This window comes from Ranitomeya variabilis, chromosome 3 (genome assembly GCF_051348905.1).
Source record: "Ranitomeya variabilis isolate aRanVar5 chromosome 3, aRanVar5.hap1, whole genome shotgun sequence".
Classification (NCBI taxonomy): Eukaryota; Metazoa; Chordata; class Amphibia; order Anura; family Dendrobatidae; genus Ranitomeya; species Ranitomeya variabilis.
In genome coordinates, this window is record NC_135234.1 from 691492288 (window position 1) to 691517773 (window position 25486).

A 25486-nucleotide genomic window follows, 5' to 3' on the forward strand; every position below is an offset into this window, starting at 1 on the left:
TGCTGGTCCCATTTTTTTTTTTTTGGAAGACTAATGCGATACTCAGCGGACACTATTGCTGCCTTATTAATTGAACCGGAGAAATTGCAGTGATAACTCTCCCCATCTGATAGGGCGGGAAAGCAGGGATGTGGAGTCGGAGTCCATTGTGGTGGAGTCTGTCCATTTTATACAGACTCCTAAAATATATAATACATTGGGAACAGCAACACAATGCAGGATGTGCTGTAAATGTTTACATAGGAATTTGGGAAAGTTATGAAATGTCCTATAAATGTCTGTTCTGTTCCTGGTCTCAGGATCTCTGCTGTTAGTAGAGATGAATCTGTTCTGCACTTTATGTACATGCTCAGTAGTGGCCAGGGCTGTGGGGTCAGAGTCGTGGGAAATTGAAGGGTCGGAGTCAGAGTCGGAGGTTTGGCTTACTGACTCCACAGCCCTCTGGGAAAGTATGGCCACATAATCCTTTTACCACGCTGCACCATCTTACCTTCATCTTGTCCACTGAAGAACCTGCGGGATGACTTAAGGAGATTTGTCCTCATTCGTGTTAGGTGATCCAAAAGATTGGTTCTTGAGATGTCATAAGCATTTCTAAATGTCTGTGGTTTCAAGTCCTGCAGAAAAAAGAAAAAAAAAAAAAAAAGAAACATAATGCAGGTATATGAATAGTATAGGTCTATGCCACATCAGGCCAGTCTCACACGTCCAGATAATTCCGGTACCGGAGTTATCCGTGTCCGTGTGCTCACGTGGCACATCAGTGTGGCACACGTGTGGCAGCCGTGTGTCGACTGGGTACCACACGGACCGTGCAGGAGACAGCGCTACAGTAAGCGCTGTCCCCTGCTTTGGTAATGGGAGGGGGTTGGTTACCGGGAATTTTATTTCAACCGCAAAAAAAATAAAAAAACAATCATTTTTTCATTCCTTCTCTCCAGCGAATGCTGCTGGAGAGAAGAAATGACGGGCGGCTTCAGCACCACACGCTGGGGGGACAGCGCTTACTGTAGCGCTGTCTTCTGCATGGCACACAGACTGCACACGGACAGCATCCGTGTGCGGTACGTGTTTTACATGGACCCATTGACTAATGGGTCCGTGTGATCCGTGCGCTCTCACGAACACTTACATGTCTCCGTGTTTTTCAAACGGACACACGGTCCGTGAAAACACGCTGACATATGCAGAGACACATTGATTTTAATGTGTCTACGTGAGTCAGTGTCTCCGGTACGTGAGCAAACTGTCACCACACGTACCGGAGCCACTGACGTGTGAAACGGGCCTCAGATGTGTCACCGAGCGCTACCTTATTCAGCAGGGCTATCTGGAAGCCAGCAAACTCCTTCACGTTCAGTTCTAGCATTCTCTGCGGCATTTCTCCTGTAATTTCCTGCAATAACAGCTTGAAGTCCTTCCTGACGGCCAGCGATGGGATACTTGTGCCATTTTGGACTTTGATACCAGCTTCCTGTGGACACTTTTTCCCGATGGAAGTGATCACTCTATCAGATTCCATTTTAGCCTGAAGTAGAAAAAATGTTTAGTAGAAATTTTTTAAATGTTATAAGTGGATTTGAAAACGATGGGTAAAATAAGAACCAGGGTTTCGCTAGTTAGGCACCAGATCAGATTTCTAGCCATCTACCAGAACTAGGTCACAGAATGGCGTTCCTGAAGAAACATGGCACCGGGAGCCATACTACCCCAGATCAGCAGTTACAAAAAAAAAAAATCTGGCACACAATACCTGTTGGCTAAGTTTTTTGAGGTAGGAGACCACACTATAACTCAGTCCATACTCCAGATTTTCTGGTATCAGGTTTGGAGCTCCCATCATCCTTAACGCTTTTTTTAAAGGCTGAAAAAACAAACACAAGAGCAAGTTACCAGCATGCCGAGGCCAGGCGAGACTTAAAACGCCAACGACAGACATGACACCTACTCCAATGTAGTACGGGGGCATGGTTTTCAAATAGCTCTCAAAAAGTTGCCTCCATTTCAGAGAAGGTTTAGCCTTGTGAATTTTAAACAAGTCATCTGCAAAGAAAAGATGAAAGATTGTCTTTACCTGAGAGTAAACATGGTTCCAAAAAACTAAAACTGAATATATGGCAACTTAAGAATTTATTTTTTTTCAATTACAAGAACTTTCAAATTAAACTTTGATACGCTGGGCCTCTCTGACCTTTCCCGGTGCCTGCGCACTGCAGTACTTTGCGCTGTCCTCAACAGGGCAGATAAAGGACGCCTGCGCCGGAGCCACGACAGGAAGCAAAGAAGAGGCCGTCATCTTATGAAGATGGGAGGCCCCGGACGGGACCGCGACGCCCATCGGACCAGACCGCAGTGTGACCGCCCCTGGGTGAGTATAATATAACTCGTTTTTCTCATCTTTCAGGTTATATCGGGGGCTTATCTACAGCATTACAGAATGCTGTAGATAAGCCCCTGATGGCGGTGGCTGCAGCTTATAGGCCAAAAATGGGGTGACAGATTCTCTTTAAACCCAACCAGAACAGCATCTGTGAAGACTTACCTAATAGCGGGAGGAGTACAGGGTAGTTGTAAGGCATCACAAACAGATTTACACAATTAAGGGCAGTGCTGGCTTTCAGGTAACCAAAAGGATGACCGAGTTCACTGTACTTCGCACTGTTTACCACGAACACCTTCCAATTAAAAGAAAATAAAATCATATACCCCTGTAGCTTGTCTATTGATATAGGAGTTCATCATAGATTATAACCTGGCTTAACCCTTTCCTGCTGCAGACTTGTGTGCCATTATATGGTACCATACGTCACTCCATTAGAGTAGTGGTGCGCGAGCAGGGATCCCCGTCCATAAACTCTGCACTCAGATGTCGAGCAGTTGAACAGTGAAAATAATTTTATTTTGACAGTTCAACTGCACTACATATTCCTAGATTCCGGACCTTCATCCGAAAGCTACAGATTGTGGTACGCAGGGTATTTCCAGGAGACATAGCGCAGCGGGAATGTGACAATAGTCAGACGTGCAGTGGTGCCATGTTCCTGTAACAGCTGTGGGTGGATCAGATTTTTACCACTAAAATGTTTTAGCCCCATGTTTTTCATTTTTATAAGGGCTAATAAAACAAAACCTCAGTTCGTTGTACAACTTCTTTTGAGTGCACCGGTACCCTACATGTAAGCGGGAACTACTTTTCAGAACCAGTGCAAAGCTCAAAAGATAAGGAGGAACGCTATTTGACTATTTAAGAACAAATTTTGGAAGAATAGTTTGTGGACTCAATATACAGATCCCATACGTGCCATAACCTCCAATCATGTGACCCCATTTTGAAAACTACACCTCTCTGGGAATGTATCTATGGGTGCAGCAATGACTGACCACATGGGCGTTTTCCAGAAACGGGCAGTACTGGATTTTGCCGAGTGAAAATTGCAAATCTGTCATTGCAGTGCCCAGCTCATGCTGCTGTAGACACATCTGTAAATTAGGCGGGTTCTCATCACTACAAAAATGCCAAACACGTGGGCGCTAAATGTGGTTTAGGCACACTGGAGCTCAGAAGGGAGAAGGGGCATTTGGATTTCGGAGCACGGAATTAGCTGGATTTTTTTTATGGGGCGGGCAAGCGGCCATTTTGCTTTTCCAGAGCCTTTCTGCTACTTATTTACATTCCAGTTTTATCGCGTTTTATTCTACTTTTTGTTTAGTGGTATGATGAAGCATAGTTTTTATTTTAGTGTTCACTGAAGGGGCTAATAATTTTATTTATATAGCACCAACATATTCCACAGCACTTAAATTAGTTAGTTGCATAGTAGCTGCAAAAGCAAATGTGTAATTTTTACATAAATATTTTTTCCATTTTTTATTTTCTGATTTAAAAGTGCACATTTTTTTAAAAACTTTTTTCACCTTTACACTTATTCTCCATAGGAGACCAGCTTTCATTAGTCTGCTTGCTGGCATCATGCATTACACTGGTCAGTGGCGATCTGACAGAACGCCTCTTAGACCATGTTCTGGGCATGGGCTAACAGGATCTGTGGCTGTCAGACCCAGAAGTTGTCATGATGACCTCAGGCAGCCATGGCAATAATCAGCCCTCGCAATGACTTCCCTGGGAGTTCCCCCTGCCCCCTAAATGTTGTAATTGATCTAGATTTAGGGGGTTAAATGGCCCAGGGTGGTGCATGTGCCGCTCCTGGCCCTGACAGCCGGAGCTCGGCTATCACTTAAGCCGAGCTCCCGGCAGCGATTGCACAGGCACTGCTCCTGTATCTGCATGATCGCCATGATGTAAGTTTATGTAAAAGATCATGAAGGTGTCAAGGAGGCTGTCTGACATTCTCTCAATAGTGATAACTTATTGGTCGGGGTCAGACTACTGGTATTTGCACAGATCGCACATGGCCAAAAGCGGCTTCCTTCATTCCCTATGGCGCTGCTGCATTTTAAAGCATAAGTAACTGGTTCTTATGATCGGTCCCGGTGGTCAGACCTCCATTAATTCATTAATCCGTTACCACCTATCCTATGGATAGTGTCACTGGACCACCCTTTTAAACACGCGCTATAATGTGAAGAGAGCCATAACTAAATGATACGAAAGGGAGGTTTGAAAAATGAAACCACATCTTAATATGAACTTACGGGCCAGCAAGTATGAGGGGATTTCCTCTCCAGAATATACTGCGTCAGTGGTGATGGCTCCAGTTCATACTTGTCAAATGGCAGCTTCTCAATAACCATTGGCTCAGAGTTGGTGCAAGAAAATTTCACAATGGGATGAGCAGTTCGAGGGGGCTGTTTGGGAGGAAACAGGAAAAAAAAAAAAAAAAAATCAAAAATAAAAGCCAGTTAGTTCTCACAAACAATTCTGGCAGTGGCAGACAATCACCCCCTCACTGAACTATGTAAGGCTTGATGCAGACTAAGTGAGAAAAGGTCTGTTACAAATATGTAGCTTTCAGAGGGCTATCAGAAAAATACAGTGCACATTTTAGTGTCAGGGGCCGATCGTTCAGCTCCATATTCCTGATGTGATCAATATGATGCAACATCACAAACAATGGGGGAAACTTGACATAACTACATCAAGATTTGGGAGCAAAAGCCCAAAAAACAGCTTCATGAGCTGCACCATCCTCTGGTTTATGTGCTATTCAGGAATGGGGACTACAAATTAACAGCCCACACTGAGCCAGTGACTAAAAAAATACCCCAAAACTGGTGCCAAGATCTAGTACTATGGTAGCCAACTAAGTTGGCAACAACTCAGACTGAAGGCTCACAATGCACCAGACAGATCGTTTGATCAGGTGCGGACACAGACTGCAGAGGGCTCCTGTGCAAGAAATCTTCCTGGGCTGGTAGGCAATGAAAATCCAAATAAAAGTATAATAAAGGATTTTTTATTTCATGTTTTTTTTAATAAAACGCGTTTCAAAGTCATTCCAGACTTCACCCTTGGGACACAAACCGTATATCTACATAGATACAGCAGCGCAGATAAACCACATTTGGCTTTTTTCCCCCTGATCTCTCATTAGCGGAGGGCTGACCATGTAAAATGGTCAGCAAAAATATTGCTGGACTTTACTTTGTCAGCAGAATTGTATACCCCAAACCATTTGTATGAGTATTTGTTGCTCTATCAGAATCTCTTAGTTTCTTCTGAACTTACCAAGGTCGGAGAATTCTGATCTGGCCAAAAAGATTCAGGTACCGGCCAGTGGCCCAGCGGTACTCCAGTTTTAGGATTTGGTCTAACGTAGATTAACTTTCGACAGCTGTGCCATGGCTGAGCTCCGACTGGTTTGACGGGTTCTGTAATTCCATCTGAAATTCAACATATTAGGATGAAAAACTTAAGTAGACTCAACACAAAGCAAATAACGGTTCAAAAACTTATCCGACAGCCAACAGTATGCCAAGGATACACACTAAATGAGCATACGGGGTTGTGGAGCACCTCTACCACCCAAGTTATCAGGCCTGGAGAGACGCCCCTCAACGTTGGGTCTGGACATTGTAGAGCAGTGTAACCCCTGGCAGGTATTGTTCACATGTCCTATCCTTATTAACAGTATTGGTTACCTAGGAGTTTGCCTTGTCTGATGCCAAACAACACATTTCCACACCAAATATCAGCTATGTCAATAGCCAAAGACTCTGAACAACCCCTTTAAATACTGTAATACATAGGTCACACAAGATAAGGAGATTTAGTATACCGATCATTAAATATTTGCAAAATTGCACTCTTTAAATTATATTCTAGCGCTAAAAAAAAAAAAAAAAAAAAGCATAAGAAACAGCACTGAATCCACATAACAGAGGACATCTGCAATGCACATGAACCGTAAATTACAGGCAGGATTACTGGCAGGTCTATGGCAGACCTACGTTATGGAGCAGCCACAGATTGCAGAGCAGCCGTAGGAAGTGAAAAGATCCAAAAATACCAAGGACAAGGCCAGCCCCCTCCCCATAGAAAATGCTGAGCATCCCTCCAATCAAGTATAGCATGTTTCCTACCCCATGCCAGCTGGCCCGACAAGACGCAGCGTGGGAATAACCACTGTTTACAACACGTATTGTAAGAACTCTCTTGCTAATGTAAGTGGGTGATTACAGGTTGGGGAAGTATTCCTTGAGGTTCATGAGCAGCTCTCCATCTCCATGGTGCCTTACTGGCAGAGCAGCGGCACCGCAGCAGATCTGGATGCGGCCGGCCGAGGCACAAGATGAGTGACAGGATCTGAATAGTAGCAGGGGAGCCTGTACAACACAAGACCCATAACAGAACGCAATCTGCTCGAGCTGCTGGGTATTACTACAGTGAAGGCTTCAGCAAAAGGGAACTCTGAATAAACACTCATTTAGCTCAAAAGAGGACACTGGTTAGGCTAAAAAAAAAAACAAAAAACACAAGAACGCAAAACCATATTTTCACAGAATGAAACTTTGCGTTATATGAACATGTAATATATGTACACAGTGGTCAAGATATTACAATATGTCAATGTGTGGATTGTTTAAAGATAAATGTAGGCAAACTGTAGCCTTCCAGAGCCCCCGCAGGTCCAGTGCAGGCCGCTATGGTGGTCCGCACGAACCCCACAAGCGGTGTTTGCGTTATCTTGAAGCCGCAGCAGAGTAGAGGAGCGCGTCATCGGATGTTCCTCTAGTCACCGGACCGCTGCAGCCACTCACAGGCGGTGCTGTAACGTCCGAAAACTCTAGGCTCCACTTTCAGATAAGACCTGTGTAGCCGTCTGCGCTGGAAGCACAGCTCATTATAAACAATCCATGCAGAATAATCGCATATATACTGTATATTATAGTTATGCAATTATTCTGCAGAGCAGGAGCCACGGCTGGCGCCTGCAGAAGGTTTTGTTTTTTTTCCCAATATGTATATATAATATTCATTATGTAAACCATGGGGCAGGTCAGTGAAAGATCAATGACCTGTCAGAAGCCATACACATGAATACCTAATCGGAGCACCACATGAAGCCCCCACAGGCCGTCCCGGAGCACGAGCATATCACTAACTCAAAACTGAAAATACGGATTAAACAACAACCACAAGACGGATTTCATCACCAGGTATCATTGTAATCAGTATAACAGCGCCGACCAGACAGCCTGTAGGTTACTGAGCACAATCCTACTGACAGGTTCCCTTTAAAGGGATTATTCAGATTTATCACGAAAAATGCCGTGAGGCTTCTCCAGTGCTGGAATTAAGCGGGGTTGCATACGTCTAGTAGGAATGTGACCGGGTTATGAATATCACAGGCACCAGGGAATCCTCACAGTGGGTGCTAGGCGAAACGTGACGGCTCAAGACTGCAATCACAGAGTTACTGTAAACTTGTTGTAAATCTGGACAACCCCTTTATATAAAAGAAAAAAAAATAGATCAATTGATAAAGAAAAACGTTTGCTAACCTTCAGTAAATGGAGGATCAGGACCAGATTTTTCAAAATTGATGACAACCCCACTTTGAATCTTTTGCACCAATGATTCCAGGCACTGGTTTAACATTCGCTGAGAGAAAACACAATATGAACGACCTGACAGATAACGAAAAGTGAAACGTTAAGTGAAATGAAGGTAAAATTTAAAAAGGAACACAAAAGCCAAATGTGACCAGTTACGTTGCCAAGATCACACATTTAACGATGGTCGGGAGTTAGAGGGTACGCCATAGGATATTACAAAAAATTCCTTATAAAGCAAAGGTTCCATCACCAGGAATACGGGGTCCGAGAATGACCCCGTCCCATTTATTAATTTCCATAAATCGTTTTGGAGAATGGGTTGCACTTGGCTGGCTCTGCATTTAAGTTTAGTGGAATTACAGAAGGAGACCAGAAAGTTGACCCCCATCTTCATGATAGATGAGGGTCCCAGATATCTTAGGCCCAAATAACGCAATGCTGGCATTTTTCATGATGAGGGGGCAGGGAGACGTCAGATACGCCACCTCTCATGAATCTGACCGGCGCCACACTTTGTCATGACTCCATGTTGTCACCAAGTGAAGCAAAATTCTTAGTGCCATATTTTGCAAAAATGACTCAACTCTAAGCCGTTGTCAGTTTTCAGACATTAAGCTTTGATGGATCGGGGTCTTGGTCTTTGTGTGTTCTGTATATACATACGCACCTCCTGTGACATCACACATTGGTGTGATGGGGGACTCATCGACTAGGACCGTATTCCCCTGATCCTGCTCCACAGATGTCGCGCCAGGAAGCCGGAGAACTAAAGCGAAAAGCCTCTGATCCCAACGGAAAGGCTCCTTGGTTAACTCACTTCCGGGCAATGGAGAATTTAGAGGCAAGTGTAGCTAGAAAGAGGAAACAGAAAAAAAAACAGATGCAACAAACCTACAGCTGCAAAGGGCTACTGCTCTATATTCACTTCCTCCCACTTTCTCCTTCATTTTTCTTCAATATTTTACAAGTCAAAACGATATATTATAGGAATTTTATGTGCCAGCTTCATTAAGGCATTTAGGCTATGTGCACACGTTCAGGATTTCTTGCAGAAATTTCCTGAGCAAAACAGGACATTTTCTGCAAGAAATCTGCATGCGTTTTTTTTCGCTTTTTTTTTTTACAAAGCTTTTACCGCGTTTTTGGTGCGTTTTGCAGATTTTTCCGGAGGTTCACAATGCAATAATATAGTGGGAAATCCGCAAAAAATCAGCAAAATTAATGAACATGCTGCGTTTACCTCGATGTGTTGTTTTCGAATTGCGGAATGCATTCTAAATGATGGGATGCATAATGTATGCGTTTTTATAGCGAAAAAAATCCGCGAAAAATCTGCTACGTGTGCACACAGCCTTACACCAAAATACAAGCATAAAACTGATATTCTGCATATTCTTAGTGCAACTCATTTGTGCAAAAATTTTGTGACTTGACATTTTTTACTCAAGTCCTAACCAGTGTGGCCAAAGTGGGCAGAGCTGGGACAAGGGGTGGAAACACTTGCCCGGGAAATTAATTAAACCTTGCGCCACTCTGGTGGTGTAAATTACATCAGAAAAGTACTGCAGACACGGATGGGAGACATTTTTGGTGGAGGCTCACGGCAGGTGTAAAACGCACCCAACTCCTTAACCGTGCGCTCAATGATTGAGGCACATCTTACTACAGCGCTCCTTCACCAGGGCCAGCGTGAGAAATGCTTGTCTTCATTAATCAAGTTTCCAAAAGGTGATACAGGGATTCCCTAACAAACCCAGCATGTGTTGTGCCTGTCTAACAGCGAGACATGCAGCCGCAGGGACTCAAACATATTGTTCTAGCACGCTGTAGACTTGGTTAGCACCCGAGCATGCTCAGATAACACCTTATCCAAGCTCTTTAGCTTCTCACTAGTGATGAGCGAATATACTCGTTACTCGAGATTTCCCGAGCACGCTCAGGTGACCTCCGAGTATTTTTTAGTGCTCGGAGATTTAGTTTTCCTCACCGCAGCTGAATGATTTACATCTCTTAGCCAGCTTGATTACATGTGGGGATTCCCTAGCAACCAGGCAACCCCCACATGTACTTATGCTGGCTAGTAGGTGTAAATCATTCAGCTGCGGCGATGAAAACTAAATCTCCGAACACTAAAAAAATACTTGGAGGACACCCGAGCGTGCTCGAGAAATCTCGAGTAACGAGTATATTCGCTCATCACTAATCCTCACTAATTAACTAATCCACTAACGAACAATATAGGAAAAGTGTCAGTAACCCACGGCATTCCACCTACAGTGACTACAACTCCCAATCTGCATTGAAAGGTGGATACACAACCACTAGAGAACTGCAGGCTGCCGAGCCCGAAAGTGGGAAATCATGGCTGATACTCTAGCACACAGCAATCTGATTAAGATGTGATGCTCTGAGAATGGGGGCATAATGTCACTCCATTTAGGTGCGTTTTGACACCCCCCCTCCAACCTCCACAAAGTACTTTTCATTGCATTGAATTACGGCGATATTTCCCCCTTATAGTCAGACTACACCACAGGGACTACGTCCACGCTCCATTCGTGACACTTACTTCTTCCTGCACACCACTCGCTGATGTCAATTTGCTTCCATCGGTTATTGCTATAATGATGGCGGGCTCCAAAAAAAATGGATTTCTTCCCTGTTGGTGAATGAAGACGTTTGACAATTAACAGTGCAAATCAGGAGGCTGAGAGAGAAGACAAGCAATGTGCATAAAAGAAAAACTAAAACCATACGGCGTTAACTTAGGATGTCACTAGTTAGTCTGGATTACAGTATCTATCAATACAAGCACCAAAGATCAAGGGCAAAGGTGCAGGAGCAGTCAGCCTGGGGTACAAGCACAGGCTATGAGCCAAGATACATTTAGTGGACTGAACTCTTCGGCATGCAATTTTTTTATTTTTTCTCAAGGTAGGCAAACCAGATGAGTTTTTCAAGACGACACTAAGGCTATGTGCACACGTTGTCGATTAGGCTTAGGAATTTCTGGTGCGGATTCTGTCTCTCCTGGCAGAAAACGCACCTGCGGTTTTTTGTGCGGTTCCGCAGCGTTTTTCTGTGCATCTTTGCTGCGGTTTTCTTGCGGATTTGCTGCGTTTTTTACCCCTGCGGTTTTCTGTAATGGAATGGGTACAAAAACGCTGCAGATTCACAAAAAAGTAGTGACATGCTACTTTTAAACCGCAGCGTTTCCGCAGCGGATTTTCCGCAAAGTGTGCACAGCATTTTTTTTTTCTCATTGATTTACATTGTACTGTAAATCAATTGCGGATCTGCAGCGTTTCGGCACTGCAAATCCGCAGAGAATTCGCAACGTGTGCACATACCCTTAAAGAAGTCAGCATGTGCTGCCAATCCTGAGCATTGGTTTCTGCCTGTAACCCTGTGCACACTGCAATCTGACTGATGAAGGTCACTGTAGGACCGAAACATCTTTATTTTTGGATTGCCTGCACACAATATAATTATCTGCTTACAACATTTACCTAAGTGGCAAGTTTTCTACAAGACACTTCAGGAAAAACTGCTGTTCAAGCGTGTGTTTTTATTTTTTTTATAGCTTGTTTTGAGTCATTTACATAGCGCTTTTGTGACATGTGACTGCCGGTGGGTTTACTTGTGTTTTTAGCGTTTTTCCCAGTGTGCTTCAAACGCCTTTTACTAGCAGTATTTTTGTATTTTTTTATTCCATACAAATCAAGAAAGCACTGGTGATTTGTAGGGTAACAATCCTTGTATTGTAAAGTACAGAGCGTCTTGACAGAATGCCTGAAGAATGGTCAACTGACGTCAGAAGCGGAAAAAAGACGCTCAAAAGACTGAACATGTGAACAGCAAGTCGTTTTTCAATAGATATGCATACCGGTATGTCCATTCTTTTAAGAGTTTAGCTAGTGTTTTTTCAGGCCTTATACCGGACTCGCCTGAAAAACACGTGTGCACTTTCCTGTAGGATTGGTGAACAGTTTTTGGGGGTTTTTGTTTTTTGAGACTGCAAATTTTCCAGTGGAGCCCGATCCCGGAAATTCTCCTTTGCAGAGTTTGAGAGTTCTTCCAGAAATTTTTTTTTTGGGAGATTTTTAATCCTGAAGTTTTTGTTCCAGCTTTTTAATTGGACAGCGCCTAGTTTGAGAAGATTCCATCAAGAACTGGTTAAAAGAAAGGGACATGAACTCATCTATAAGTTGGTGTTTCAAAACCTTGAGCGCAAGAGAAAAAAAAAAAATCGTAACATATGAATTGGATGAGTCAAGCGACTTCAGATTTTTTTTTTTTTTGTGGTGCTGACAGTCCAAATACCTGAGCACATACCCTTAGTGAATTCACAAACTGATTTTGCTGCAGAAAGTCCTAGGAAAACCTGTCCTATTCATCAGAATGGGGGCTTCCTCTGCCCTTACAGACTCAGAATGGTCTCAGATTTGGTCCACTTCAATTCTAAATACCTTAATGCTAGAGACAGACTATAAGGTGTTAACTAGATGATAATTAACCCCAGCTAGAGTTGCCAAGGCAGTTCTTAGCTACTCTCCCAAGTGTTTTACAGGTTGTGATTCTGGCAGGGATATGTACTATATTTGGTGGTTGTGCCCCGTGGTGCGCAGATTTTGGACTAGAGTATATCACCTTATTCTCTCAGTCACAAACAGTAACCTTAAAAAAAAAACACCTTGGGAAGCCATACAAACGTACCCCTACCATCCCTAAACACACCCAAATTCTAATCTCATTTATATTCCTAGCAGCCAAGCAAACTATAGCATTGGCCTGGAAAAAAACCCAAAAAACTCAGGTCTAGATTTGTCAGAGGTCAAGAGATGACTTTCATGGAGTATGATCAATCAAAAATTATCTGCCATTCTTCTGGATAAAGTCCGTAAATTTGAGAAAATTTGGCATCCTGGGCGGATTACGCCAACCACACTCCCTTTGACACACCTTCACTTTGTTTACATGATCCTGACTCAGATTCGTCCTAATTATTTATATAAATTTAGACTCGACTAACCCATCCCCCTTGGGCTCTTTTTCCCCCCTACTCCTTCCCGTCAGTTAAGTTAGCCCCTCCCCTTGGGCTCCTTTCCCCCCCACTATTACCCTCTACTCCTTCCCATCAGTTACATTAGCCTCTCCCCTTGGGCTCCTTTCCCCCCATTATTACCCTCTACTCCTTCCCGTCAGTTACATTAGCCCCTACCCTTATGTTAGCCCCTCCCCTTGGGCTCCTTTTCCCCACACACTATTACTCTCTACTCCTCCCCATCAGTTACATTAGCCCCTCCCCTTGGGCTCCTCCCCCCCACACTATTACCCTCTACTCCTTCCCGTCAGTTACGTTAGCCCCTCCCTTGGGCTCCTTCTCCCCCCCCCCACTATTACCCTCTACTCCTTCTCGTCAGTTACGTTAGCCCCTCCCCTTGGGCTCCTTCCCCCCCCCACTATTACCCTCTACTCCTTCCCGTCGGTTACATTAGCCCCTCCCCTTTGGTTCCTTCCCCCCCCCCACTATTACCCTCTACTCCTTCCCGTCAGTTACGTTAGCCCCTCCCTTGGGCTCCTTCTACCCCCCCACTATTACCCTCTACTCCTTCTCGTCAGTTACGTTAGCCCCTCCCCTTGGGCTTCCCCCCCCACTATTACCCTCTACTCCTTCCCGTCGGTTACATTAGCCCCTCCCCTTTGGCTCCTTCCCCCCCACTATTACCCTCTACTCCTTCCCGTCAGTTACGTTAGCCCCTCCCCTTGGGCTCCTTCCCCCCCCCACTATTACCCTCTACTCCTTCCTGTCCGTTACATTAGCCCCTCCCCTTGGGCTCCTTCCCCCCCCCCCACTATTACCCTCTACTTCATCCCGTCAGTTACATTAGCCCCTCCCTTTGGGTTCCCTGCCCCCCTTTTACCCTCTACTCCTTCCCGTCAGTTACGATAGCCCCTCTCCTTGTACTCCACCCAACTAAATGTTAGTTGTTTTTTATTACTGCAATGTAACTCATTTGAATAATTACTTAATAAAAATCTATTGAGGAAAGAATGGGGGCGTTTCAGGTGAATGCAACAGTTGCAGAACTTTGTACAATCTCAGAAGCCTGTGAAATTCACCCACTATCTGAACCTTGGATTGACAGGATATGCACAAGGCCTACATAAAGCCGTCACTGTGCTGTATAGGGATACGGCATACAGTACAGCAATGACTGGGTATAACCCGTACACAGTAACTTGTGCTGGACACTGCTTCCCCCTACAGGAACATCACAGTAATGGCAGCATTTGCTGTTGAATTCTCCAGACGCCGTGTAAGACAATCTGCTTTTATTTTTAATGTGATGCAACTATTATTCCGTATAGGGAAAGTGCAATAGTTGCAAAGTCACTTCCAACTCTGCTGCATAGGGAAAAAGATGAACAATAAATTGTATGACGATGCAGAATGGAGAAGAAAAACAAGTGTATAGTGTGCGGTTAAATAAAGATCATGAATGTTCCAGTTAGTCGGCATGGAACTTTACTTCTTCCAGCAGCAGTGTGTGCTCCAGAGCTGCTCTTCATACTGGCATTGGGCAAAACAGGCTGCAACCACCGTCAGCTATAGGCCCATACTGCAGCCACTGGGAATGCATAACTATAAAACCTCTTCCTGTTCTTACTCCTGTGCTTCTTCACTAAGGCAATAAAAGTAGAAGGGGACAAAAAAAGAAAAAATAAGCTTCCTACAAGTACTGAAATAGGATTATAGGCGGACAGTGCTCCGGGACATGAACATCCATTATGCCGTTTTACTGTACTTTCCAATCTGCAAACAACTCCTAGCAAGTCCAGACAGCCACAGTATATGGCGGAGCACCAGGCAAGTGAGCGCTCCTTGTTCCTCTGATCACTGGCAGACCATGCAAGGTTTCCGACGGCCATAATACAGGGATAATTTTAACACCGTTCCTGGCCGGATTGCGAGACCACCCAATCAGACCGAACTGCATCGTAGAAAATGCAGCTGCAAAAAAGTGTATTGATGTATTTTGCATACGTTTTTCTAGCATTTTGGGGTTATAAAACGCTGAAATGCAGCATGTCCATTTTATTTTTTTCTGCACCAAATCTGCAAGTCAGAAATAAGTAACATGTGCATGAGACTTCAGGATTCTCATACACGTCGCTGGCATCAGGATTTCCTTCAGGTGTTGTGACAAATCTGCAAACAAAAACGTGACGTGTGCACATTGCCTGGCATAACCACGCCATTTAGGCTGCTGACATTTGCTGTAATGTCTGCAGCATAAACTGACGTGCTGCCGATCTGCACTCCTGACTAAAGCCATTTCATGCCACACGTTGGCAGTGCAGCAGTGAGACTCACAGCAGCACTATGGTGTATAGACGCGTCTACGGTAATATTCTGCCATCAGCAGATCCGGATACGCTGACAGCAGAGAACCGTGAGGACAATGGCCACCAACCCCGGTATAAGCCACCTAGTGGACATTAATAAAAAGTGCCGGAAATATACTGTTCTCATAAATCAAAAGGGAACAGAGCCAAATAAAACAAGCTAAGAACACAGTACAGATTCCTTGTAGGATCATAGAATGCACGGCTAAATAAAGGTCCCCGAACTGCCCGACACTCCAGGGTTCTGTCAGGTTCCTGGGATTTTTTACATCAGTAACAGTGATACAGACCGGGCTGTTATCATCAAAGCTGCAACCAGTAAGATCATAAAGAACAGAGCCTGGACCAGGGATAATGTATGAAATGGACTCAAAATCCCCTCTATCAGGTAGATTTACAGAGTCAATTATATAACGGACCAGCAGCTCCGAGCAAAATGAAATCCTAGTTCAGCTGCAGAGAAGTTGTATCCAAACTAACAGCAGCACTCGGTGCCATGTACACGGGAATAGAGACTACGCACTCGGCACCGTGTACACGGGGAATAGAGACTACGCACTCGGCACCGTGTACACGGGGAATGGAGACTACGCGCTCGGCGCCATGTACACGGGGAATGGAGACTACGCACTCGGCACCGTGTACACGGGGAATGGAGACTACACACTCGGCACCGTGTACACGGGGAATGGAGACTATGCACTCTGCTCCATGTACATGCGGAATAGAGACTACGCACTCAGCGCCGTGTACACGGGGAATGGAGACTACACACTTGGCGCCATGTACACGGGGAATGGAGACTATGCACTCTGCTCCATGTACATGCGGAATAGAGACTACGTACTCGGCGCCATGTACAAGCGAAATAGGAACTACGCACTCGGCACCATGTACACTTGGAATAGAGACTACGCACTCAGCGCCATGTCCACGGGGAATGGAGACTACGCACTCGGCGCCATGTACACGGGGAATGGAGACTACGCACTCGGCGCCATGTCCACGGGGAATGGAGACTACGCACTCGGCACCATGTACACGGCAATAGAGACTATGCACTCAGCGCCATGTACATGCGGAATGGAGACTACGCACTCGGTGCCATGTACACGGGGAAGAGACTACGCACTCTGCTCCATGTACACGGGGAATAGAGACTACGCACTCTGCTCCATGTACACGGGGAAGAGACTACGCACTCTGCTCCATGTACATGCGGAATACAGACTACGCACTCGGCGCCATGTACACGCAGAATAGAGACTACGTGGACACAATAGATCATCTTTATCTGGCAGCTCTTCTACAAGTTTTTCCTGAAACCTTCCGTACAAAGGACTCAGTATCTGGCAGCATTGTGGTCTGCATGTGCTGACCAGTGACCCTTCATTGTGTCAGGGGTCTCGCATGGGCAGAAAGTTGCCTCTTCATTATAGGAGGTGCAATGACAAATGTTCTGCCTCGGAGACCAGACGTGAGCAGTAAGCCCTAGATCCTGCATTGGTTCCCCAAAATCTACTGATCGGGTTGAATAGATGAATCCAGTTTCATAACTACAGGCTGATCTGTTCTAATCTATTTTTCTCAGAATAAGAAGTGATGTGCAAGATCTGAAGACAAAAAATAGGAAAACTGTATTACACATCAGGCTCATGTTCCCCGAACACAGTAAACACGGCTTGTCCTGGAGGACAAGAAATAAGACTGCTTGTCACGCTTTCAGAGACACGTGGTTAGGAGCTGCAGCTGTGCAAATTATCCATGAGTCACCATGTGTCTAACAGGAAGTTACACGGCGGCCATCTTGGATGAGGGCAAATATTTAACCCCTAGAAAGAACAACTACATGAAGTGCCATTATCTTTGGGACCCAGTGTCTCGTGTGTGGGGAACCATAGACAGAACGATCTAATGTAGAAATCTTTATCTTAAATGTATTTCCAGGGAGGAGGCCGATTATTCTGTGGTGATGGGATGAGCGCAGTCTCTTACGAAGAGCTGCACTTGTGTGAATCATCTAATACATAGTCTGAAGAACATGGCCATTTCTCAGTTTTGTGCTCCAGTTTTCTCTCTATCCTACTTTTTTGTGGGTGTAGACAGTAGAGACAGGTTTTACCCTACTGATGTTGCCACAATAATGACCCTGCTTAGGATGAGGAGCCCCAGGTTCAGACACATGTACTTGGCTAAGCTACCATCTGTGGGAATAGGACAGATCGCCGAGTCAGACTCCCTGACAATACCGCAGTGTCTAGGAACCTGTTCAGGTGCTAGACGTTTTACGGCTTTGTTTCTCACAGGGCGAGATGTAGGTTTGAACACCATCACTATACAATGTACTGAAAAACAAGAAAAATTAAAGAAGGGGGAAAAAAAAAAAATACAATTCCAACATTCATTGAGTGACCTGGCAGGTCAGTTCTCCAAACCAGATCCAATACAACACCAGACTTGTGTCATACACATATAGCTCTCGCTATATCCATCTCTGAGACCCGTAACATTTTTTATTTGACATCAATATACCCATTGAAGGACTTGATATTTTTCAGCGGTGAGATTGATACCATTTTGGGGAACATACAATGATGGTGGTACCAAATATATTTTATTTATATTTAATGGAGAAGAGTGGGGACTTGATGCTGTGATCCCTTGTTTTATACATTGCAATACTGCAGTATGGAGAGGAACGTGTGGCAGAGCTTCTCAGGAGCACCAAGGTGGTAGGCCTAGGAGCGTTCAGCAGGCTCCCAGCTGCCATGTGAACTCATGTGTAACCCTGCATTTGTGTCACGGGGCAAATATGAACTGGTGGTCAAGTACCAGTGTGGTCAGTTCAGACAGCACTGTCAGATTGACAATGGCATCTAAATGGTTAATAGGAGAGAACCAGAGCGCTGCTCCAGCCATTGCTGATGGAGGGTAGAGTTGAGCGAATTTGATCGGGTCCATGCTTATTCGGCAAGCTATAGCACTTGCCGAGTAAGCAGCAGAGGGGGCCCCGATACATGGAGCGCGACGGCTGATCTGCTGTCCGGCGCCACAGCTGCATGTGTCACTGTCACAGCACCTGTGTGTTGGGCTCTCCATGCATATGCTGTGACAGAGCCATAATACATCAGCCAGCGCTCTCCATATATCCAGATTCCCTCTGCCACTTATTTGGTAAGAGCTATAGATTGCCGAATAAGCAGGGACCTGATCAAATTTGCTCAACTCTAATGGAGGGTATGCAACAACCATCATCTACACAGCTCCTGTGCCTTCTCCACACTTGTGACCCCAGCGTGGATGTATTAGTCCATCCATATGCCCCAACGGTCTAAAAGGACAAATCAGCAAAACTGTTTAAAAGCACACAGCCTTGTAAGTGACCGCTACGCAGGAGCCCTCTGTGTAGCCAAACGCTCCAGTGCTCTCCATGAGAGAAGTTCTGCTAGACTACCGTCGGTGGCAAATCTCCCCACCAGTCTAAGGATCTGGCTATTGAAATTCAACAGATCGGAACCTTTTCTCCCTGATGTCGACTGGTCGGAGGCTCCATATACATTAGATGATTGGCCTCAGTGGCTTCAGATGACTTGTCTAACATGAATGGCTATGTAATCTTATGAACAAAAAGCTGTAAGGATTGTTACCCACTGCTTGACTAGGCAACAAATCTGTCCAGTAACTATGGGAATTCCCTAATGATTCAATATTTGTTGAAGACATAGGCCACCAATGCTGGATATAAAAAGTATGTCAGCCCACCATACCAGGATAAGCCAAGCACATTGCCTTGCAGCCCCTATAAACGTATCCAATTTAACTAATTTAATCACTGCCTCTGTGCTGCAGAAACTGAAGTTTAATCATATGCCAATTAGGATCTCGGTGCACCCTTGGTGAGGTCGAGTAGTTTAGTGCGCAGTCTATCGCTGGCAATTTACATCTTTGGTGTTCTTTGCAGACCGCGCTTTCTGGCTTCCAGCAAGCTAGTGCTGCGGGTGAACAGAGCGCGCACCGCGGGTGAACAGAGCGCGCACCGCGGGTGAACAGAGCGCGCACCGCGGGTGAACAGAGCGCGCACCGCGGGTGAACAGAGCGCGCACCGCGGGTGAACAGAGCGCGCACCGCGGGTGAACAGAGCGCGCACCGCGGGTGAACAGAGCGCGCACCGCGGGTGAACAGAGCGCGCACCGCGGGTGAACAGAGCGCGCACCGCGGGTGAACAGAGCGCGCACCGCGGGTGAACAGAGCGCGCACCGCGGGTGAACAGAGCGCGCACCGCGGGTGAACAGAGCGCATCTTTGATTAAAGAGCAGTTTCTACAGAACAGAGGCAGCGATTAGAACAAGGCCGGGGCTACACTTGCTGCGAGACTCAAGTATCCTAGTTCTGGCTACAGTGGGGAAAGTAATTATTTGATACATTGGCGATTTTGCAAAGAATGGAGGGAAAAGATTGAGTTTTATTGTACCGGGTGGGTGGGCAGTGATGGAGGAGGGGGTGTCCGTTGTGGATAACCCTTTCAAATCCTTAATATGTAAGGCCTTCAGCGATAGGTGGATCATGTGCCAAGGAAATTGATTAGTAGCGGTTGGAGTGAAAAATATTTTCATGTCATATCCTTTTTGCAAATGCTACTGTTCATAAAATTACATGACCTGGATTATCAGACATTTTATATAGTTTACATTTTCTTTCTAAAGCACTAATGGGAAATGTTGGTATAATACTTATAAATAGCATCTTATGGGATGTGAATGCTGAGCACCTACACTTCAGGTTATATCAGTCCTTGAAAATGGTGCAGGATGTAGCGATTGTTATTCACGATTCTCATCCTATATAGACGCCTGTCTGACTTTTTGCTCGTGACTTCTGATCGCATCGTTTACATGATTATCTGCTCGTGTAAATGAGCCCTTACTGGGTATTTACATATGTGCTGTCTGTATACGTTGTAATAGAATCAGCTAATTACTTCTATCGGCAGAGGTAGAGATCATGCAGCCACATGATTATGTGTGATGATGACTTTACAATGCTAAATTCAGGAGCATAGCCTGTATTCCATGGGGCGCAGGATGGGGACAGACTGTGCGGAGCCTCTATCCTGGTCCTGCATGGCCTGGAAGAAAGGATTTGTGTCACTTAATTGTGATTGCTGTTATCACAACCTATACTATGGCACATCTGACTTTGGATAATTCTTCTGAGCATCACCGAGTCCTAGCGATTATAGTGCAGGACAATTATGGGACTTGTAATACTAATGAGGTAGTAGTGCCAGTCCTCGTCTTTATTGAAGATGTTGAACACTTATTATGGTTTGGACTTGAACTCTTTTTCCTAGGTCAGCAAACAGGCAAAAAAGTGCAGATTCAGACTTCTGTGATTTGATGTGAACATTTGGAAACTTTTGGGAACTTGCTTACCTTACTGAGTAGCTTCATTTACGGAGATCAATGCTTGATGTTAGATGTGAAAAGTCAAATGAGTGGTCAAAGTCTCCATGTGGACAAAAAACCTTGCCGATTTAGACCATTAACCGTATTCAACTTACAACCCCGAACAGCACTCCATCACAATGCACTCACAAATAAGACTACTTAATATTAAAAAAAATCTAAAAAAAAGTTAAGTTGTTCTGAAATTTGATCAGGAAATGGCATAAAAACCACACTGCTCCAGCGTCACTTCCTGCAGCGATGATGTCGTATGACCACTGCAGACAATCACTGGCTTTAGAGGTAACATGCCATACAAGCTTGAAAGCCTGCCATAATGTCATTTCTGCAAGACCAATGGGGCCATTGGAGTAGATTTATGGCATACCTGTCAATTTTTTTTTTACATATATTTCTTGTATCTAGCCCTTTTTTAATTTTGGAAACCACAACAAAGTGATATTGTTGTGTACGTAAAACTATGGTCTATTCATTCACTGTATAGTTGGTACAGTAATTGTTATATCAGTGCAGGTTCCACTGCCAGGACCACCACTGATCAGACTTGGAGTCTCCATTCTCTGGACAAGAGACAATGGCCAGAGGTCATGCATGCGCCCTGCATCTTCAATTTATGTCTTGAGACATAGAATAAACTCCTATAAGATCAGCAGGCACAGAAGAGCGAGCCCTGGAAAAACTCTTAAAATGATGGTTTCCAACAAGTGAATTATTGTGGACTTAATTTGAGTGAGTTTTTTTGGTGAAAACTGGAATAAAAACTAATTACTTAAACGTTCTACCAGTGTTAACATTTGTCTGTTTCTTGTGTCACAATAACCTGAATAGGCTTCCACAGGAGCGAGTCGAAATATTAGAGATACAAAAATCATGTCTGAAGGAAAGCATTTTCCTTCCCATGTTCGGACCTACCTGTCCATAGTTGTCTATGCCAGTTACTAATCTATTTAAATTTAACAAATCAAAGGACGTCCTTAGGGCTTGACCGAGACTGGTGAGTCCAACTGCTTGAAGATTTTTTAACTCATCCATAAAAGTAGCGTGATTTTCCTTCCATCCGGCCTGCAAAGAAAGCAAAGGACATATACTCTTCAAACTCTGCTAAGGAACCAAGTGCTACCTCCTCCAAACTTAACCAGGTGCACACTTGCATTTCGTTTCAGTATGTTTTTCTTAGCTCTGCAATTGATGGAAGTTTAATTTTTTTTTTTTATTTTTTTTTTATGTTAACTCCTCTCCATTACATGGATGAAAACAAAACCCCCCAAAAAAAGCACAAAGATCAATTACAGAGCTGTTAAAAACATATGCACCTTGTCATGAGTCCCATAAAGAGAAAAAAGGATCCAACGGATATCTTGACCACAGAACGATGTTAATATCTGAGAATTCAGAGAAGTCCACCAGAGTCATTGACAACAAGGAGGCGAAGAGAGAAAAGTCAGCAACTTTGAAACTCGTTTAGTTTCCTTCCCGATAGTGTCTTTATCCCTACACCATAGCATAGTTGTGCAAATCAAAGAAAAAACAGGCAAAACAGGGTCCAAAGTTGGAGATTCTGAACTCCGTTTGCCTCAATATTCTCAATGGCTTCACCATAGTTTGGTCTGAATCCGTTTTTTTTTTTTGTGCTTCAGGTGGAATATCTAAGTCAGACTTAAAACGAAAGTGTGATGTGAATCCAGAGTTGGACAGAATCGGAGTTATCGGTGTGGAAGTCAACAGTTCATCTACAATAGAATTTTTCATGATTTTTTTCACAAAGTGATGCAACAGTGTCACTCGCTACAACTTACCAATGTTCAGAAACCCAAAGACTAAAAAAATAAATAAATAAAATCACTCCGGGAAGCAATTCTGCCTCTTCATCCCAATGATGGGTAGAGATCTGGGTGCCGTGACTGTCATCACACCGTATAATAGGCCATTTAAATAACAGTGACCCCAAGATAAGGTTCCTAGCATGGCTTAAAAAAAATTGCTTTTAGCACAATAGCTTTTCTGATGCAACACTGGTTATATCTGAAGGCCATGGTGTTACATTTCTGTAAAAAAAGAATTCCATTAGAAAGTTGGACTAACTACCAGGGCTGTAGAGTCGCGGGTATATCAAATGGACCGACTCCTAAAATATATAATAAATTGGGCTCAGTACAATGCAGGATGTGCTGTAAATGTTTTCAAAATTTGGGAAAGTTATGAAATGTCCTATAAATGTCTGTTCTGTTCCTGATCTCGGCTGTTAGTGGAGATGAATCTGTGCTGCACTTTATGCTCAGTAGTGAAGCAGGGCTGTGAAGTCAGGGAAATTGAGGAGTCGGAGGTTTGGCTTACTGACTCCACAGCCCTGCTAACTACTCTTTTACACATCAAATATGGATCCTATAATGAAACAGGATAGATGAGCATGTTATCAGTTTTGGATCTGTTTGCATTCACTGCTATTGTCATCTGTTAAATAAAAAACAGCTTTTGTTCACTAGAATATTGCAATAAATGCAAAAGCTAATCAAAAAGTGAAGCACCCACATTTTTTTCTATAAAACAGATCAAAACAGTTTTTTGACAAACAGGAGAAAAAATAAAAAATAAAAGTTGCCCATGTGAATCACCCTACTGGTTTACATTGGCACCACATTTCAATCCAATATAGGCATTAGTGATGAGCGAATATGCTCGTTACTCGAGCACGCTCAGGGGTCCTCCGAGTATTTTTTAGTGCTCGGAGATTTAGTTTTCCTCGCAGCAGCTGAATGATTTACATCTGTTATCCAGCATAAGTACATGTGGGGATTCCCTAGCAACCAGGCAACCCCCACATGTACTCAGCCTGGGTAGTAGCTGTAAATCATTCTGCTGCCGCGATGAAAACTAAATCTCCGAGCACTTACAAATACTCGGAGGTCACCCGAGCGTGCTTGGGAAATCTCGAGCAACGAGTATATTCACTCATCACTAATAGGGATGATAAAACCACTTATGTGAGTCTTTAGTCAAACTTCTGAAAGTGACAAGGATCCACTTCCACTCTTTTACAGCAGTTTTTCATAGCTTTTTGATGATCAGAATAACTTGATGTGGTCTTCCATCCAATGTAAAAAAACAAATGTACACAGTAGACTGGGAATTTCTCGACTTCAAGAACGAATTGTAAACAGGATGTACATTAGATTGTAGACGGGAGTTTGCAAGTTTACACCCTTTCATGCTCATCATTTGCCATTTTGTCACATGAACTAGTACTGTCACCGGGTCGTTACTATGCAACAAGGTATCAGCATGATGTAGGGGCAGAGACCCCTAATTCCAGAAATGTGTCAATTACTGGGCTGCTTGCTGTAGTCTAATTTTGTTAAAAATCACTTTCTATGCAGCAGATTTAGCAGTTCTCTGAATACTGAGCTCTGTATAACCCACCCACACTACTGATTGGCAGCTTTCTGTGTACACTGTGCATAGGCAGAAAGTTGCCAGTGTTGGTGCAGGTTTACCCAATAGAAGGACTACATGGCACAAGACAACTAGTAATGGCAGGGCAGCACGGTGGCTCAGTGGTTAGCACTGCAACCTTGCAGCACTGGAGTCCTGGGTTCTAATCTCACCTTGGACAGCATCTGCAAGGAGTTAGTATGTTCTCCCCGTGTTTGTGTGGGTTTCCTCCCACATTGCAGACATACTGATAGGGAATTTAGATTGTGAGCCCCAATGGGGACAGTGATGATAATGTGTGCAAACTGTAAAGCGCTGCCGAACGTTAGCGCTATATCAAAAAATAAAGATTATTATTATTATCTGATAAAACACTGATTTTATTGACACTAGAACAAGCAGCCCAGTATGTCACATCGCTGAAATCAGGGTCTCTGCCTCATATCATGCGACCCTCGGCTTAACTAGCAAAAACCTATTGTCAGAATCCTTTCAATGGAACATATGATGCCAGATCAGCAGCACTTCATAAACAATATTAATTTTGATAACCAATGGATTAACATTGATAGCTTATCCACATTTCTTGTTATGCAACATAGGGATTTATTTCTGCATGTTTCTTAAAGGTAAAGGCTTGTCAAAAACATTTCATGTATTAGCCCCAACTTCACTTCCCAAACGTGTGTCATTGCAATAGGTTTGTATCATGTGCAATGTACAATACTGGGACTTTCACCAAGAGCTACCCTGTCCTATGCATGGTATATGCTGTCAATCAATAACACCCATACGGCTTGACCACCCAATATCAGTAGGTCACACAAGTGGAATTGCCAGTTTGCATAGAGTATAACCAGTGCAATGTCTGAAGAGGGCTTGTGGCCGACCACACATCTCAATAAGCCGGCCCTTATCTGTCCATCAGTGGTAACAGAAGGGGGCTGGCCTAGTTACTGAAGTGGACCCGTCAGCTAGTGTCACACAGAACTGATGACATGTCACTATAACAAAGGCTGTTCTGTGCCAAGGAGAAGCCAGGAGTGGAGCTGCTAGCAGGAGACTGGGACACCTCGGTTCATTTACATAGATATGAGCAAGATTAATATTTTGTCACGTACACACATTTTAAGATTTTTGAGACTAGGCTATTCCTTAAAGGAAAT

At 44.1% G+C, this 25486-nt stretch overlaps 1 protein-coding gene across 1 annotated transcript in view; it reads right to left on the reverse strand.

Moving 5' to 3' along the window:
• The window catches only part of INTS6 (integrator complex subunit 6), a 44220-nt gene that overhangs the window by 12435 nt on the left and 6299 nt on the right, over positions 1-25486 (reverse strand). The window contains exons 3-13 of the mRNA XM_077298124.1: positions 21804-21953; positions 10586-10675; positions 8684-8867; positions 7963-8088; positions 5687-5841; positions 4654-4806; positions 2543-2675; positions 1949-2043; positions 1754-1864; positions 1313-1528; positions 491-617 (exon numbers count right to left, since the gene is read on the reverse strand). Of these exons, the coding sequence (XP_077154239.1) occupies positions 491-617; positions 1313-1528; positions 1754-1864; positions 1949-2043; positions 2543-2675; positions 4654-4806; positions 5687-5841; positions 7963-8088; positions 8684-8867; positions 10586-10675; positions 21804-21953 (1540 nt within the window). The remainder of the gene's footprint in view (positions 1-490; positions 618-1312; positions 1529-1753; positions 1865-1948; positions 2044-2542; positions 2676-4653; positions 4807-5686; positions 5842-7962; positions 8089-8683; positions 8868-10585; positions 10676-21803; positions 21954-25486) is intronic.